General features: G+C 40.3%; 2 protein-coding genes across 2 annotated transcripts in view; one reads left to right on the forward strand and one right to left on the reverse strand.

The window, feature by feature from the left end:
- LOC134801430 (NACHT and WD repeat domain-containing protein 2) overlaps positions 1 to 4541 on the forward strand; it is a 91123-nt gene extending 86582 nt beyond the window's left edge. The window contains exons 29-34 of the mRNA XM_063773985.1: positions 1781 to 1985; positions 2532 to 2676; positions 2950 to 3112; positions 3301 to 3432; positions 3941 to 4165; positions 4383 to 4541. Of these exons, the coding sequence (XP_063630055.1) occupies positions 1781 to 1985; positions 2532 to 2676; positions 2950 to 3112; positions 3301 to 3432; positions 3941 to 4165; positions 4383 to 4527 (1015 nt within the window). The 3' untranslated portion in view covers positions 4528 to 4541. The remainder of the gene's footprint in view (positions 1 to 1780; positions 1986 to 2531; positions 2677 to 2949; positions 3113 to 3300; positions 3433 to 3940; positions 4166 to 4382) is intronic.
- A 6767-nt stretch (positions 4542 to 11308) lies between these two features.
- Positions 11309 to 19714, reverse strand: part of LOC134801664 (proton-coupled amino acid transporter-like protein pathetic) — a 41098-nt gene continuing 32692 nt past the window's right edge. Inside the window, exons 7-11 of the mRNA XM_063774283.1 lie at positions 19206 to 19403; positions 18485 to 18590; positions 14345 to 14561; positions 12766 to 12844; positions 11309 to 11487 (exon numbers count right to left, since the gene is read on the reverse strand). Coding sequence (XP_063630353.1) covers positions 11309 to 11487; positions 12766 to 12844; positions 14345 to 14561; positions 18485 to 18590; positions 19206 to 19403 — 779 coding nt within the window. The remainder of the gene's footprint in view (positions 11488 to 12765; positions 12845 to 14344; positions 14562 to 18484; positions 18591 to 19205; positions 19404 to 19714) is intronic.

Raw genomic sequence — 19714 nt, forward strand, 5'->3', positions numbered from 1 at the left:
ATGCCAGCCATTGCTGCGTGCGGGGGCCACAATATTTTATAAACTCCGGGAAAATGTTGTCCTGCCCACAAGCCTTATTTGTTTTAATATTTTTGATCGCCGCTGCCACATCAGATTTAGTGATAGGGCCACTGTAATTACAATCAGGGGTAGCATGAGACTTCATTTCCTTCAATTGCTTCAGGATTAGGCGGGTATGCACTTTTCCGCTAGGCATCTTTGATAGCTTCACCATCCTGTTGGCGATGGCACTTGGGTTGACTTTTGTGTGGTTAGCTGGACTGTTGATCCCAGAAGTGAGGCGCTTGAGGACGTGCCAGGCCTTGCGGCTTGAATGCGTGAAATTCATGTTGCTGACGGTGCTCTCCCATTTCGTTTGGCGTGCTTCGTTCAGGGATCTGATCAGTTCATGGGCAGTATTTCGGTCACCAGTCTGATTAAACTCATTCCACAGTCTTTCGGTGTTGTCATTCCAGCATGGGATGTACTGTTTGCGATAGCCGCGAGGTATATGTTTTTTGGCCGTTGTTATTATTAGCTTCTGGAATCGCTCGTAGTTTTCTGGGAGAGGTGGTATCCATCTGACAGAATCATCTAGGCAGTCTGAATATGCTTTCCAGTCAGCCTTCAAAAAGTTCCACCTGGGTGCTGGGTATGAGTGAATCAATGGTATTCTAAGGCCGATTTCAAGCAGCACAGGGCGGTGCTGACTGTGCGGGAAGTCCTGTAGAACAGACTTCGTCACTGGTAGTGGGTTTCGTTCAGCGTCTTGGGAAGCAAATGTACTGGATTGTACTCGCGTCCCCATCTGGCAGATTTGAAGGTTCCCCTGCCTTTGTTTCCAGTCACGAGAAAGTAGTTTGCTTCTTCTGCCCAGTCAACGACTGCTTCTCCATTTCCATCGTTTGCTGCATAACCCCAGCTGGTGTGATGGCTGTTGAAGTCGCCTGCTACTATAGATGGGTGTCCCAAGTTGGGTATCGGTGGTTTAGGCCAGGGGCTGTTAGGGGGTTTGTATATGTTGCAGACTTTAATGCCTTCCAACTGGATCACTGTGTATGCTATATTTCCGGTGTCGATGGTGTTTGTTATTAAGTTAGTCGTCTTTGCCAGTGTGTTTCTTACGTAAGACGCAGTACCGTATTGAGCATGGTAGGTGGCACCAATCATTGTGAAGCCGGGTATGTTTCCTCGACGAGCAAGCTGCGACGCGTCGGCTGCATGGGTTTCTTGCAGCAATTTTACGTCGATTTTTTTCTCTGCTGCGATTTTAGTCAGGCATTGGGTCTTAGCTAAACTTATACTCTCTATATTTAACGAGCAGATGCGGACTGAAGGTCCTAGGTCTCTTGTCTGGGGGCACTGAGAAGTGCCGTTTGCGTTAGCACTGGGGAGTGCCGATGACGTTTTGTGAGCATTTCGGAGCATAGTGATAGCAGACGTAAACACAGTGAGATTCGAACCGTGAGATCGCTGGGACAGTACGGTTGCCAAGGTTTATTGCGCTTTTAGCACCACCCGGGGGTCACGTGTAGGGTGGCTGTGGGTAATTTCCTACGGACGTGGCGCAATATCGACCCCCATGGCGCAATGTCGATAGTGATAATTAATACAAACTATAATTGTGACGTTATCTATGAAAAGGGACCTTATTGTCGATGGCGCTTATGCCATTATTAACGGTTCTCCGATATAAATACAATGCCGCGCGACGCTGTGCGGCGTAAGCGCCATCGACAATAAGGTCCCTTTTCATAGATAAAGCCCCAATTGTCTACAGTTTGGCCCGAGACCAGCGTCTGGCAGCCACCACGACCCGCAGCTGCTGGGGTCTCTGGGACACCAGCACCGGCCATCTCCTGGCACAGCTAGCGGATGCTCCTCTAGGTGCCATAGTCACCCATGCTGTGATCACGCCGAGCGGAGAGAACGTTGTCACTGCTGAGTCCGGCAATGTTATTATCTGGGATACGCAAGAAAAACAGGTATTGTAGACTTACTATTATAGATTCACCATTTAACTAAGGTGTTTTTAGAGTTCCCAAAGGGTAAAAACGGGACCCTGTTACTAAGACTCCGCTGTCCGTATGTCTGTCACCAGACTGTATTTCATGAACCGTGATAGCTAGGCAGTTAAAATTTTCACAGATGATGTATTTCTGTTGCCGCTATAACAACAAATACCTACTAAAAACACAAAATAATAAACCAAAAATTAGGTATATTTAATATTTAAAATGTATACTTGCAAAGTTTTAAATACGAGGACCCTTTGAGCAGTTGTTGATTACAAAATATTTTATTTTTATCATGGGTCTGATTCGCTTGACTCTAACTACATTCGTTAAAAAAAATATAATATCTTAGCAAACGTTGTGCTTTGTTGGCGAACAGTTTTCGTAATAATTGTGACTCAAAATGTTCGCATGCCACGCATGCGTGACCGGGGCCGAATATTCGGTATTCGCCATTCGGCCAAAACCACTATTCGGGGCATCTCTAGTTATTTTCTGTTTCTTTGCATTTTGCAGGTGGTCTTCAAAGAGCAGCAGAAAGGAGTGAAGCAAGTGTTGTTCCTTGAGGATGGCGCTAAGTTTGTCACCATCTCCGTTGAAGTAGCCACCGACAATATGGATAATGTTGCTGTTGCCAACATTGTAACAAGGACAATACCTGGTAATAAACTACAAAAATAAATAAATATCCGGGTACAACTTACACAGATCAATCTAGCCCCAAACTAAGCAAAAGCTTGTACTATGGGGCTGCTAGGCGACGATATAGCACAGATATTTGTTCCTGAGTCTTGGGTGTTTTCTTGTATTTATGTATGTGTATATTACATATATATGTATATTGTTTCTGAGTACCCACAACACAAGTAATCTTACTTATTGCGGGACTTAGTCAATCTGTGTAAAAATGTCGTATAATTTTTTTTTTTGGCAGATGGAGAGAAAATCTACGCTGTAGACTATGAAGTGCGAGGAATAGGGTACCGTTCAGCAGTAGTGTCCGCTGACGAGCACCACCTCGTGGCACCCGGCGTTGACAAGTCGTCAAGAGACTGTCTCCATGTGCTACATTCTAGGACTGGTGCTAGATTGCACAGGTGACTTTGACTGTTTCCTTTTGAACTATTTCCTCTTAGACAGCTTCCTCTAAGGCTGGACTTTCAAAACAAAACTTACCTGCGATGGCTAGCCTCGTGCTGCCCACCATAACTCAGTTTAAGCCATTGAAATTAAAATCAAAATTTTTTGGAAATAGCCAATCTATGATTTTCTCTTTGATTTTCAGAATCCCGATAAAGAACAGCGGCATAAAGGACATGCAGTCGATAGTGGCACTTCCACACAAGCCAAACTGGGTAGCCGTCGTCGGCAACGACAAAGCCGCCATACTCGATATAAAGACCAAGAGACTAGTCAGGTAATATAATTGTTTCCGGTTAAAATCGGAAAAAAGGGTCGCCATCTTGATTTCCCTTACTTTAAGTCCGATTGTCTTAAAAATGTATATGTAAACATTCCATTGATTCTTAAATCCGGTCGCAGTTTTGATTTCTTTCAATTTTTAGGGTTTCATACCCAAAAGGTAAAAACGAGACCCTATTATTAAGACTCCGCTGTCCGTCTGTCTGTCTGTCCGTTTGTCACCAGGCTGTACCTACCTCATGAACCGTGATGTTGCCGCTATAACAACAAATATTAAAAACAGAAATTATAATAAATATTTAAGTGGGCCTCTCATACAACAAACGTGATTTTTTTGCCGTTTTTTGCGTAATGGTACGTAAACCTTCGTGCGCGAGTCTGACTCGCACTTGTCCGTTTTTTTAATACTATTAGGTAGAGTTACAGTCGAATCTATTAACAGTTGTAACCCAGGTGTACCCGTGTGTGCCCACTAATGGGTAAGCGTGTATTTTTAAATGCAGATTCGTCCCTCGCTGGAACGGGGCCTGCACCCGTGACGGCAAGTTCGGCCTCTGCGCGCCCACCCGCGGCGGCCTCGACCTCATCGAACTGAAGAGGGGTACCTCCGTGCAGCCGCTGATCTCCAGGGCCGCTGAGGGGGTGTTCTCCATCATCACAATGTTCAGCTCCGACGACCAGTACGTGTTTTACTACCACAGCGGGAGGAAGACGCTTAGGGTGTTCAGGTAAGACTGTTTCCTCACCGGGTGTATCCTCCTTGACTTACCCCTACTGTTTCCTCTTTTACTATTTCAACGACCGTCAAGTATTATGTGAACGAATTAATCCGATTGCACTCTTCGTTTTTGTTTCCCGAGTGACACAGGCTACTACTCTTAAGTAGGAGGTTATATTCGGTAATCGTTTAACTTACCGTTTATTTCTTTATTTGTTATATTTCAGAACAATAGACGGCAAAGCAGTGGCCGAATACAGAGCCCCAGCCGAAGTGACGGGGGTAGCCAGCGCCCATGGGGGTAAAGCCGTCGCCATAGCTTCTCAAGATGGCTGCCTAACTATACTTAACATCGAAGATCCACATGCATAGATCATCCATACACAAAGCGGGTGGTCCCTTTGTTTGACATAAAGTTTTAAGTCATAAATATAATAATGTATTGTTTGTCTTTTTTTTTGCCAGAGGTGGAGGTAATCCTCATTGGATACTGCCGGCCCGGTATCCGGTAGCATGCCCGACTCGGCTGCGTTGGAGATTTTCCTCCCAGCCGCCTACGGACTAAACCCCTCCACCCTGTAAAGTGTTTTGTTCCCAGAAACTCGGCGCTATCGGTATACGCGTTGTTTCTGAGTGTGTAGTTGTGTGGTCCGGGAAAAAAATGTCATATTATCCTTAGTCATAATTCTGAAACCGTTAACTTTTCAAGATCCTATAGATCCCATAGATAGGTTAGGTTTGTTTTATGGCAATCTTGAAAAGTTACGTGTTTCTGAGAAAAACAAATTATGACTAACGAAAATGCGGACATACAATACATTATGACTTAAAACTGTATGGGAAACAATAGAGACCCACAAAGCGGTGAATACCTGGCCCCAGCCGAAGTGACGGGCGTAGATAGCCCCCATAGGGCAAATCCGTCACTATAGCTTCTCAAGATGGCTGCCTCAGCGAGGACCCTCGTGTTTTAATCATCCATTGTTATATTGAGCAGTTCAACTGTACTCTGTATCTTTACTTAGGTATTTAAATAAAAATATACAAAATCTACCCTCAAATGGCTCCTTACAGTGGCGTCAATCTATCCGTGGGCGAAGTCGCATCTGCGAGGCCCTTTTCTTTCACTGTGCCCGAAGGGGCCTCGCGCGAGGCTGTGGGCGACGGCCCACTCCGCCCAAGCCTAGCTACGCCACTGGTTCCTTAAGCCAGTTGAGGGTAGATAAAAACATTACATGATCAAATAATGTAGGTTAAAGTCAAGTCGTTTAGTGACTGATCCAGGCGGTTTTGTATTTGGTTTTGGTTAACCAATAAATGTTATAACTACCCGAAAATTTACAAATTGTTTCATCATCATCATCATCAGCCTACTCTTGTCCACTGCTGGACATAGGCCTCTCCTATTGCACGCCATTGAGCTCGATTTGCGGCAACTCTGATCCAGCTCTTGCCGGCCGCCTTGCGAAGGTCATCGCAACACAAATTGTTTGTTTACGTTTATTTAACCCTTAAGCAGGTAGTGTATCTGTAGCTACCACATAGCAAATGATTTTTTTTGACGAGCAGCGAAAAGACAACGATCACAAAATGTCATTACCGTAAAGTCTATAAAGTGGGCGATTTCCGAACGCAAAAAAATGGGAGGTGTCAAAACAAATTTAACGACAATACTTAAATGGCCGATTTTTGTACGTTCTTCCCTATATAAATGTGTGTAATGTCGATAAAAAATACAGAAAGTGCTTTGTGTTGTATTTTTTGGTTGAATATTAGATAATGTATGTGTAGAAAATCATAAATTATCAGTTTTTGTTTTTTAGTAAAATATTTGCTCTTAAAGTTTGTGATCCATATGTAACCTCTGCTCGTTTGGGGTACGTACAAGTGGTCTGTATGTGACCACTGCCCTGCAGGGAGTTTACATGACATTTAAAGGTAAGATTATTACTATTAATGAACCCTTCTTGTACAATATTCACTATTTTAAACTGGTATTTACTTTTTAGTAACTATTACTTTTAGACCTTATTTTGCTGTTTACTAATGTAAACACGGATAAATGGCAGTATTTTCTTATTTACGTTGTGATTTTATTATTTCATCGATAATATGTAAAGAAGCGACTAACCCTTAAAACTACTCTGTATGGCTAGCAGTGCAGTGGCTGTATATGTACTACATGCCACCGTCCGTAACGGGAAGTGGACATATAAAAACCACAGGGTTTTTTTCTTGAAATAATGAAACAAAAATAAAAACAAGAAATTAGTTTTCTTTTAACGTTATTATAATCACTACTAAAAGTAAAAAAATGCCTCAGGCCTGTTTAAGGGTTAAATACCTAAAGATACAGACTATAAATCGATTCAATAGGGGATATTACTGCAATGTTCTGCCGCCAGAGTGCAGCTCTACCGACTCAGTAAATTCATAGACTAACTTATACATACTGTGCCTTAAACTGTTTTTTGACAAGTTTTCACAGACAATAAAATATGACATTGATGCATCAAGGCGGTTTGTTAACAAGGGCCTACCGGTAAACGCGAAAATCGAAATTTAGTTATCTGCCTCTTTATCGCTCGAATATGCAAGAGTGATAGAGAGATTAGATAACGAAATTTCGATTTTCATGATTCGCGGTAGGCCATGTGTCAATGTGGTTTGTTTACTGTATGTGCCACAAAGGTGCCACCTACGCAGAGCTTTGCCTAATATTCCCTATTAATTGGGATCGGATTCGTCCATTTAGTTATAGTATAACTATGTGAATAAACCCTTTTTCCTTAGTAGATATATCGGGAATGTTATTTTGTTATTGAAAAAATGGCTGTGATAAGGGAATTGTGTGGATTAAATAATATTTTATTGTTTACTTAGCGCCACTTGCACTATCCCACTAACCCGGGGTTAACCGGTTACAACGTTAACCCAGTGTCAAATTGTACTGGTAATCATTGTAACTTCAGGTTTAACCGGTTAACCCGGGTTAGTGGGTTGGTGCAAGTGGCCCGTAGGAGTTAGTAGAGGGTTAAATGTAGAAATAGTATAATAATTGTATATCTTAGAGCATTTAGTAACTGGAGACGTCATATATGGCTGTCATTTTCTGTACGAAACAGTCTGTCAATTTTTGCGGGGGAGGGGACGTCAAATGTATTGCTATTTCTACATCATTTGTACGTAACGTACACATAGCCATGTCAGTCCATACAAAAGTATGAACAATTGTGCAAGTTTTTCGGCAGAGGGGTAAGCTCTTAAAGGCGACTCCAGTTATTAAATGCTCTAAGTTGTATGTAGAAGAAATAGTGGATAACCTAGAAAATGATAATGATAAATAGTGATATTGATACCGTAGACCGGGGTGACTTTGGAAAATTTGGGGTTACTTTGATAGATTTAAAACTGCCATAGAATTACCATTATTCATTATTAACTGAAAATGTTCCTGTAACTAGTTAGATTACTATATATATTCATATTCACCTACTGTAAAAAATCTCGCATAAATATAAATTATGGCTTAAAAACTAGAATTTTAAAGTCGCCCCTGCATTTGAAAGTCACCCCGGTCAATGGTACCTAATAAGGGTCCATAGGAAAATGAGGTTTTATAGCTCTTAGCTTTGGGTATACCCCACAGATATAGAATGAAAGACAATTGAAGTAAAGGTAAGCAAAGACTACAAATGAAAAAAGTGAACGTCTTTTAGCTTCTTAGCGGCCCCTAACGGCCGCTTGGACGTACCAAACTTATTTGTGAATTACTTCCAGTGACACTTGACATCATTAAAATTTTCGTGTACGTTCTAGACCTGGTCTTATATCCACAAAAGAGACGTTAACCTAATTTCTGTGGTACAGTCAGGAGCAGAAGTTGCTAAGCGGCCGAGTTATTCAAAATGGTGACGCGACTTTACTGTTAAAAGAATAAGAAGAGCGTGTCAAGGTAATTTTGAACACCTCGCCCGCTTAGCAACTTCTGCTGCTGGCTGTATACATGACCCATATAGGTATCACCGTAATATCTAAAACCGCTTCCTCAGTAGAGATAATGCATTGTTAAACAGTTAATTACATTGTATCAATAAATAAATAGTCAAAAACATATTTTTTATTTACCTACTCTTAGTTATCGAGGGATTTTCACTAGACGATTTTCAAAAGAAGGAAAAAATGTAATATGAGTTTAGGTCAATTTCGCCAATAAAATTTTTTTTTGTTTGTTTGTTTTTTTCTCTTTTTTGAATATATTTGTACATAAAAAGTATATGTTATTGGTAAACTTGTCAGTTAAAATGGATTTTTACTTTTTTTTTCGTAAAACTTAGGTTTTGCAAAGTGTTACTTGTCACTTTTTGACATCTATCAATAAGGATATTTAGACTACGTCCCATAGTAGCAACATCGCCATCAAAAAGGCGTTTTGCACTATGTAACAATAAAAACTTGTTTTTTTTTTAAATTGGTATTAACTCTGAAACTAGCCGAATTTCAAAAAAGTTTATAGGACATTTTTGTGTCTAAATATGATTAGGAATACGCTGTTAAAATTATTCGGTTTCCTCGTGTTACACCGTGTATAATAAATGAGTTTCGAATCCTAAGTAAAAACTATGTTATTTCGAATTTTAACAAGCTAATACATGAATATGGTGCATCATATAAAAAAATGAATATGACCTTTTTTTATTAAGGATTATTTCTTTCATTGACACTTTTTTCCTAAAATGTATACTTTCCTGAAAAAAAGTAAAAAACTGTGAACCGGGACATATTTCATGCAAAAAGGGAGGGTTGCGTCAGGGGGAGGGGAAGGGACGCTAGTGTGCGTAAAGCACCATACCCTAAGGTATCATACTACATTCATAAAAGGCTGGCTATAATTAGTTTGTCTTCCCCATACATTAGAACACAATTTAACCGAATCAGTCAGTACCGACTTTACCTTAAGGGCACACAGGGCCCGTGCCCAGGGCCCCCATCTTCAGAGGGCCCCGAAGGACAGACAGTAACAGTATATTTGATAACTCATAATAAATAGAAGATCATAGTAGAAAAATGTTTGTTTCGCTTTCTTTACTTTCCAAAAAGGCCCCAAATTCTTGTGCCCAAGGGCCCCAGCATAGTTTAAGACGGCCCTGGCCGCTGTATTTAGATACTTAATTCAATCTGGACGCCTTCTCGCCAAGATGGTGAGAGTACTTAAACCTCGGTTATACATTGGGAGAAAAATACAATATTGCACCCAAAACATCGAATAATTTGACGTTGCAGACAAGCCTACAGCCCAGCTCGCCCGGTGGGAATGGTAAGCATAGCCCATGGCCACCTGCAACTTAGGGTGACACAGGCGCGTTGCAAACCGTTTAGAAACCTTGTAGTTTTTTTAATACTTGAGTGAAATTTAAACACGAGTAAATCTTGTTTTTAGTTTTTTATTGATAAAAATAATCATAAAAACCTACAATTGGTGTAAGGCCAAATTAATAAAAATGTAACAAAAGCAAACAGTTACTAAATTTACGGACACATTTACATATAAAGTAAGAAAGCGATAAGACAAAACAAAATTTAAATAAAAAAGAAATCGTACGAGTAAAATATATCAAAACATTGGCGCTCAGTTGACAATTAGTAATAATATTCGTTGTCAGTTGAGTAACCGGTTTATTTCCAAGTATTTGAGTACATAAATTAACCGGTTAAACTGATTAGCCGGTTAAAGACGGATCGATTTAAGAAGAGATGTCGAGTCTATTGCAACATCGTGCCCCATTTGACGGCATATATGTTATATTTGACAGTTACTAAATTCGATCAAAGCACACATATTAGATTAATACATCTTTTTAAAAAGTTTTACGTCAAATATGACTTGAAAATTTTACCGATAACCAAGACTTTATCAGCAAAGCCACATTTTATAAAACACAATTTACAACATTACAAGTGCATATGTTACAAATGGTAATAGGTATGGTGGTAGTTCATTTAGTTGTCCACGCAACTTTTTTATTTGAAAAGTTTTATGTTATTTCTACTCATAATCATGAGCTCTTTCGATCTTTGTAGGAGAAAATAAAGTGTCAGAATTTCATTTTTCTTACAGTCTATAAAAATTGTAACGGAAAGAAATACAGAAATTGGAGGCAGAAGTAAACAAAAAATAACATTTTTTTTTTCTCCTATTATGCCAACGTTTCGTGCAAGCCAGCGGTGGCACTCCAAGCCAGGGCTTGACTAGGCGACCAAATATATCAGGACAGGAACCCATTTCTCGAACCATATTAGGCTTATTAGCCACTATGTTGTCATGGAAACCCATACGATTTGACAGTTTGTGGACTAAAAATATTAGTGTAATACCGTTCGAGAAATCGGCCCCAGCAGGCCTAGGTCTTACGGAGGGCTTTATCTACGTGACAAAATATCCGTCACTTTTTAACACAGCGCGATGGAAAGTGACGGATACCGTTTTATCACGCTGTCACGTAGACAAGAACGACCATCATATCCGTACAGGTGTCGCACGATGCTGCATTGAGTGAAGCAAGACAACCACATTGACACTTGTTGTTGGACATTTGTTGTTGGGTCAAAATTGTTTTCGTTGTCTTGTTTTATGTCCCCGAAAATATGACGGAGTGGAGCTTTTTGTATGGAGTGAAATTCAGTTTTTAATTTTTCTCAAGAGAATTATAATTTACAGCTCGAAATTCGATTTTTTATTTATTTGATAAAATACAAAAATAGAAGCGTGACAGACAGGCCTATTCGGATTTCGAGATAATCACAAGATCTTGAGACGATTTAGAGATCACTAGATCTACATTAGATATCGACTAGATGTGACTTGGATATCTAAGTCATAACTTGTCGAAATCGTTCAAGAGGACCTCCAGAATCGCGGAAACGTCAAATTTGACATATCTATCTTACAAATATCTTTAAATTATCCGTATCATAACTTGTTGAAGTCTAGTAGAAATCTAATTCATTTTCCGAATCGAGCCGAGAGTGGTCAGAAACAAGACAACCAAAATAATTTTGACCCTGTTATCTATTCTATGGCATTAGGATCGAAAGATCTCGTAGTTCAAACTAGAAATAACATAAAAAATCAAATGAACTCAATTTAGCTAGACTATGCACCTGGAGCTGGAGTCTCTGGAGCTGGTGTCGTCTCGTCGCCTCCTGCTGGCTTCTTCATAAACAGCGCAGAGACGAGATCCTTGCCGCTGACGTACGAGCCGCAGAAGAGGATGAATACTCCAAACGCCGAGAGCAGAACGGCGCGCCAAATCAACCACTTCTTATTCTTACCTAGAAAAAAAAAAGATATACATGGTGTTGGTGTGTCTGACCATGGGGCTTTAAATCCAGGGCTTGATTTTACTCGCTAAACTGAGCTACTACCAATGATATATAACTACTAGCTTTTGCCCGCGACTTCGTCTGCGTGGATTAGTGACAGCAGCTAAATTAGGTATAGCGCCTGGATAATGGTCATAGGAATTATACAATTCGCGAATTGCTTACTTCAATTATTAGCCAATTCATTAACTCTTTCAATTACACCCCCCTTTGCACTCTTTTCAGGGATGATTTCTGATATAAAAACTACCCTATGTCTTTCCCCGGGACTCAAACTATCTCTATGCCAAATTATTCAGCGGCTTAAGCGTGAAGTGGTAACAGACAGACAGACAGACAGGCACACTTTCGCGTAGCGGTTACGAAGAAATTAACAATTTTTTTTTTTACTTTGGAGCAACCTGTATGTGTTAATAGCTCCTGAGGTGATAAATATATAGTATGAAACCTTCTTCGACCGTTTGCATTATCTTATCGCGGTAGACCCTTTCGTGTTATTAAATATGTCAACAAAACGCGAGAGTTTAGTGAGTATTAAAATAATGGATACCAAAACTTTCATTTTTGATACATGCTTTTATTGCTGACTGTACTTTCTTTTACATCCAACTAGCTATCGTACAGTTGCCATCAGATATCGCGGAGCTACCGAGGTGCTCAAAAATATCTGAACACGCACTCCAGCGCCTTGACAATGGTGGCGTGTTCAGATATTTGTGAGCACCTTGGCCGCTCCGATATATCTGATGGCGACTGCACTGTTTTATACACAGACAAAACATCCTCCAGATTGAGCATAGTCGCGCTACCCCCTCTACCACGCATACGGTAATTTTACTCCATGTTCGAGTCGAAAGTGTCTTTGTGTGACGTCCGTGTCTTTGAACGGACCCATCACGGCACGGGACTTCGCTCACCTCGTCCCGCGCACCCCCGCATTTTTGGCATCATCGGTTGCATGAAATAATTGCTCTAAACTCGGTCTAGAGCAGCGGTCGGCAACCTTTTAGCAGCCAAGGGCCACATAGTAGTTAAGGAAGTGGACGCGGGCCGCACTTTTGTTAATATATGTGTGACTTTATCAGACATTGTTGTTTGACAATATTACATACAAAATAGCCAGGGGGCTCGCGGGCCGCAAGTGAGAGGTTCGCGGGCCGCATGTGGCTCGCGGGCCGCTTGTTGCCGACCGCTGGTCTAGAGGATTCCTAGTCTATAGTTTTATACCTGGTCGGTCGTAGTGCACCAATACGTAGATTGTGTTCGGACAGATGAACGCCATGTTGGAGAGGCAGAAACAGCCCAGCTGAAAAAACGATTTTATTTATTCAGATAACAAAATAAAAACCGGCCAAGTGCGAGTCGAACTCGCGCACGAAGGGTCCCGTACCATTACCGAAAAAACGGCAAAAATGTCACGTTTGTTGTATGGGAGTATTTGTTGTTATACCGGCAACGAAAATACATAATCTGTGAAAATTTCATCTGTCTGGCTATCACGGTTCATGAGATACAGCCTGGTGACAGACAGACGGACGGACAGACGGACAGTGGAGTAGTAGGGTAACCCTAAAAAGATAGAGGTGTCGTTATGATAGAACAGTCATCCGGTGGATGTCGCTATTATATCGTCGGAACTGTTGTCGGTATCACTGTCATCTTGTAAATTTATTACCAGACGGTTCTAAAATATTAATGAAGCCATCGGTACTATAATAAATGCAAATGTATAATACTGTTTCATCGAGCAAGCGTAATTCATCGATAAGCAATATCGACTTTAGCCGCATCCTTGTTGACAGCTCGGTTTATTACCCTATCGGAACGATCGTTTGGCGTCTATTATAGGCTAGGCGTATACATAAAAGGAAGGAATGAAAAGATTCGCACGCTCCTGGCAAAGAGAATTTAGTATCGGCATATTGACAAAGTATTTTTTTTAGTGACAGTAAATTTACTGCCATTCTTCGACACAGAATTAAAACTTTTAGAACGCCATTTGACTTTGATCCTTGTTCTTTCACTGATATGTGTTAAAATTGTTAAACGTGTTGTTGTTTTTGTCAAACGGTGTCACCATCTACACGAGCATAGGCCTAAGGGGCTGTCCATAAATGACGTCATCGTTTTTTGATGATTTTTGACCCCCCCCCCCCCCCCCCCCCTCTAAAATCATCCAAAATCATGCTTCAAATGACCCCGTTTCCTCCTACGTCATGCTACCATCATCCGATGTCCAGACCCCCCCACCCCCTAATTTGAAATGACGTAATTTATGAATAGCCCCTAAGGTAAGGTCATATTCTTTTCTTGATTGGAGGCAAGAACGAAAAAGAACGAAATAATACCGGTATTTTTTATGTGGAGAAAAAACCGGTTCTGAGCCTTGGTTGTCTTTCTGAATATTATTTGCTAAAAGGTAGTGTGACTCACGACAGTTTAACATTACGTATTACCAACGAGAATAGATAGTATAGAGGGGTCCTGTCATAGTAAATTTACTGCCATCTATCGACACACGACTAAAACTCAAAATGAAAACGTATAAAATTATCAAAAAAATGTATATACATGGATAAATGATTTTATTATTTTTATATCATTTTGGCCTATGTTCATTCACTGATATCTATGTGTTAAAATTGTTAAATATGAAACGCTGTCGTCACGCCATCTAGCGGAGGATAGGCCAAAGGTGTGTGCGCCATCTATCCGAGAATGACTTTTTCTTGATTTCCGAGGCACGTTTTTTCCTTAGACTTTATTCATCTTATACGAAGTTACATATGTCTTTGATATTACTTACAAATCCCATCAAAGCATCAACACTGGGAAACGCAATAGCGACCAACGCGATAATTATCACTATAATCGCCCTGAACACTAGCTCCATCTTGTATTGATTCTCAGGCTTGAACTTAGGCTTCAGGTAGTAGTACACGCAGTTGAAGGGCATGAAGAAGTTGACCGCGTGGGTCACGTAAATCATGACGGCTATGAAACCTTTAAGGATTTTTGGGCCCCTGTAATGAATAAATAAATAAATGCAGTAGTCCTAGCACATGACTGGCGCGACAGTATCTCGCGGCGAGATAGACTACCAGTCTTTTTTATAACTATGTTAATAAAAGAGGGACACCAAGTCTATCTCGCCGCGAGATACTGTCGCGCCAATCATGTGCTAGCTCTGCTGGACATTCTTTCTTACACAGATTGGAGAAAAGGCGCTGGTGGCCTAGCGGCAAGCGCGCGACTTTCAATCCGGAGGTCGCGGGCTCAAACCCCGGCTCGTACTAATGAGTTTTTCGGTTATGTACGAAATATCATTTGATATTCACCAGTTGCTTATCGGTGAAGGAAAACATTGTGAGGAAACCGGACTAATCCCAATAATCCCCTCTGGGTTGGAAGGTCAGATGGCAGTTGGTTTCGTAAAAACTAGTGCCTACATCAAATCATGGGATTAGTTGTCAAGCGGACCCCAGGCTCCCGTGAGGCGTGGCAAAATGTCGGGATAACGCGAGGAAGAAGAAGATTCTTACACAGATATTAGACTTAAGCCCCACAATAAGCTCGAAAAGGCATGTCACATTTATCATTGTAACATTTATCGAGGAACCAAACTCTAAGCACCACTTGTTAAACCGTTAACCCAGTGCCAAATTGTACTGGTAACCGGTAAGTCCAAGTTTAACCGGTTAACCCCGGGCACCATCCGGTGCAAGTGGCCCTAAGTATACTACTGATTTTAAAATGTAATTATTTATAATTATATATGTCGTAGTCAGATCGTATAATCCGCCGTATTACATTACGGCTAGCCGTTTTCAAAAACAGGGGCGTTTTGAAATGCGGCGGTTTGACGATTAGCCGGATTGTCATTGCGATACGTTCTTCAATAAGGCGGCCTACGTTTAGCCGCATCGTACTACTATTTAGATTGTAGAGTGACCAGTTCTTTCGGTCGCCTACGTAACCGGAGTTTGACAATGTTTGCAATTTAATTTATTTTTACCATGGTCCCACCGCACTACATGTGTTTCTTTTCCAAAACATTCTCTTCACAACTTAAATAGACGGAGCCCCGCTTTGCGGGGCTCCTATTTCTGGGCGGTTTGCCCTTCGGGCATCTGAAGCTACCTAACGAACCTAACCTACTTAACTACCTACGCTTTTTTCCCCAAAGTGTAATGTTTTCACGGACGTCTCACTAAATCAATAGGTAGGTAGGTTAGGTTCGTTAGGTAGCTTCAGATGCCCGAAGGGCAAACCGCTCAGAAATAGGAGCCCCGCGAAGCGGGCTCCGTCTAGTTTAGTTACGAAGGAAATGTTTTTTTGAAAAGAAACAGTCCGACGAACTCCAGATTTGATGGACACCCCAGCGTTTTTCATAGTTTGTTGTTGTTATGTCAGGCAGCGCCACGAGTGTTAAAAATGGGAACTAAAAACTGTCAAAGCGGCGGCTAATGACTCGCTGTATTACATTACGGCTAGCCGTGTTGAAGAACGTATGGCGCCGAATACATTCCGGCGGATTCTCATTCAGCCGCATTCAATCCGGCTAATCGTTGAACCGCCGCATTTCAAAACGCCCCTGTTTTTGAAAACGGCTAGCCGTAATGTAATACGGCGGATTATACGATCCGACTGCGACATATATAGAGAGTTCAGTAACACTACTCTCCACATGGATGGATGGATGGCATAAAGCTCTTTCTATCTTTTGCTGTAGAGTCGTTGGTAAGGTTGGTTGCTGTAGAGTAGTTAATCTTTGTTGATTTTTTGCAACCTCTAAATATTGAACGATTTTTTTTTGGAATATATCATTTTTTCTACAGTGAGAATAAAAATTCGAGCGAAGTTACATGGAAATGGAAAATTCGGACAAATTAAACACCCTAAGGCCCACTTGCACCATCCCACTAACTCGGGGCTAGGCGGTTAAAACGTTAACCCAGTGTCATATTGTACTGGTAACCATAGTAACTTCAGGTTTAACCGGTTAACCCCGGGATAGTGGGATGGCGCAAGTGGCGCTAAGAGCCACTTGCACCATTCAAGTAAGCCGGGTTAACCGGTTAAACCTGGAGTTACCATGGTTACCACACAACACACAATTAACATACAATTTGACACTGGGTTAACGTATTAACCGGTTAACCCGAGTCAGTGGGATGGTGCAAGTGGCGCTAACAAGGATAAAATTGTTAATATTATATTTTATTTAAGACATTTTATAAATAGCATCGTTAACGTAGGTACCTAATGTATATATAATACTAATTAGTATAGATAATCTAGCTGTACCTAATGTAAACTTATATTATGCCAATTTAAAAATAAAAATCTAAAATCATTACTTATGAGCAGAGCCCGGAATTTTCGCGGCAAAACAAAAGACAGACAATATAATTTTAGACAAACCTCACGTAAATTTTCTTACTATTTTTTTTTTATTAGGTGGACCGTTTTTTCTTCTATTAGACAACACACCTACACAACTATCGATATCGACCAAAAAATGTTTCTAACTCTAGCAAGATTGCGACAGTCTTTTGTTTCGCCGCAAAAATTCCGGGCTCGGGTTATGAGTGTTATGACATTCAAGCTTAGAGCATTTAATAATCCCTCTGGCGAAAACCTTGCACAGTTGTGCAAACTTTTGTATGGACTGACGTTTATCTGACATGGCTATTTGTACGTTACGTCCAAACCATGTACTAATTTAGTCATACATTTGACGTGCCTCTCTCTCGCTAAAATCGGCAGGCTGTTTTGTACAGTAAATGACAGTCAAGGCGTCTCCAGTTACCAAATGCTCTAACCATTCAAGTAACTAAAGTGTCATTCTATGGAACTTGCTAACTATGTAAAGCCTGACCATTAATAAATGATCATGCGCCATGTTGCGGAATTTCATTGGAACTAATTTCTTACACTGGCAATAATTTTAATGATAGGTTGTCACTGTTGTCAGTGTCATTTTGTGGCGGTTTACTTGAATAATACTTAAGTGTTGAATATTAAATAATAAATTACAAAAAATGGCCAAAACTATACATAATCAAGAGCGAAACATTGTAAATAATGTAAATAATAAACTGCTGGAAAAGAACCGTTCGGGAAATTAAACTATATCGCTACGAAACATTTCCAAATTAACATCAGAGCTGACAGGTAAACAAATCAAAATGTCATTATAGTCTGGTTATTACGACTTGGTTATTGTAGTGTTATGTTATACAAGCGAGGAAATACTTAAGTACAGTAACAAAGATGTGTTTGAGAAATATTTACTATGGGCAAAGATATACCTACATAACATAGATTTTAATTTTTAGTTTTAATCTTGTGTCGATAGATGGCAATAAATATACAGTGACTACAAAATTTACTATGACAATAACTCTCTATACACTCTATTCTCTTTGCTATGGGCTTTGGAGACGATCAATTTTATTCATTGACAATGTAGCAGACCCTATGTAAGGTAATTTTGACCTATGTGTGACGCGTAAGAAAATACATGAATTTTATACGGTAAAAACCTACAATAAAAAAATGTGAACACCGAATATTTGGATACTGATTAAGTGATTATGATTAGAGTGAGTAAAAGTATGTAAGTCAAAGTAACGAGTTGCCAATCCACATTGTTCAGACTATACTGAACTGTGCCATATAAATGAGAATAATAGCGCCCTCTTGACAATGATCATATATTCCTGGTCAGGCTTTACAAAAGTCACTAGTAAATTCATCATTCAAAGACAATTTCAATATGGCGGTTTGTTTACATATATAGTTAGCAAGTTCCATAGAATTACACTTTAACTCCTCTATTATTTATAACATAGCTTGTGATTACATTTAATTAATGATAAGAAGACGACTGTATAAAGTATGCCTTTTAACTTTCATATTTCAAATAATATAAGGTACTTACATTGTCAAAGGAAAATTCATCGTTATCGGCGACTCACACTTGTCCAAAAACGCAACATATCCGAAAAATGCAGCCATGAACACACAGCCTATGATGAAAATGTATCCTGCAAAATAATCATTTTGTGTTATTTATTCATTTACAGTACATATGGTGCTACATTACGACACACTGCGCTGTAATAAGCACATTACGTTACTACGTCGAAAATTTTAAGGGCCATATATTTATGTACTATAAAACGTTTTACAGTACCTACATATACCTACTTTACCGCCCTAGTGCACCCTAGCACTATACGTGCGTATGTCAAAAATTTTAAGGGCCATATGTACTGTAAAACGTTGTACAATAGACGTGCTTTACAGTTTTTATAATGTGTTTATACGCATGTTTTATTGTTTTGTGTTTTTGTATTTTGCTTTTATATCCATATTATAAATGATCTAAGAAGAATCTATCTAAGCCTAAGAAGAAAATGAATAATGACGATAATCTGCCGGCCTAGCCAAAGGTTACAATCGCTATCGCTTCGACAACAAAAAGCATTATGTCTCTCTATCACTCTTCCATATTAGTGTGACAGTGGCAGTTGCGTTTCGATAGCTACGGAGCGTAAGCGATTGGCATCTTGGCTACGCGGCCTGACCATCATTGCATTTCCATACCTGACCTGACCTTTCAATAATTATGTCAAACAAAGGGATCCGGTAAAGCTTACCGACACCTAACACAAAACCAAATTTGTGAGGTTCTTTCATGTTGTTCTCCACCGGTATAACGACGCCTGCGCAAGACATACTGAACACGGCCATGCCGGTGAATTTGATCACGTCCATAAAATTAGTGGCCACCACCATGTTCTCGAAGCCCGGGTTGTTCTTTATTGCGTATTTGACGGTCATGACAATCGCTACCCCTGAAAATTTAAATTTTAAGCTTAGAATTTTTTTTTGCATGCTTCACCAAGCAGGGTATATGGTTGAACTAATTAATATGTTATTGTACAGTCACTCAGCGTCCGTTCCGTGACGGTGCGCGGCATCTATGACTGCTAAGAGACACCAAAATTGGTGTGGCCGCATGTACTTGTAGCGACGCGACAAAAACGCGGAGTGAGCTACGACGCCTCACCGGAGGCAGTTTTATTGTGCACAGTGCGATCGAGGCGGGATTCCACCAGTGTGCGGCACTGTGCAGCACAAGCATATTCAGTACAAAAAAGCTTGG

This window comes from Cydia splendana, chromosome 22 (genome assembly GCF_910591565.1).
Source record: "Cydia splendana chromosome 22, ilCydSple1.2, whole genome shotgun sequence".
Taxonomy (NCBI): Eukaryota; Metazoa; Arthropoda; class Insecta; order Lepidoptera; family Tortricidae; genus Cydia; species Cydia splendana.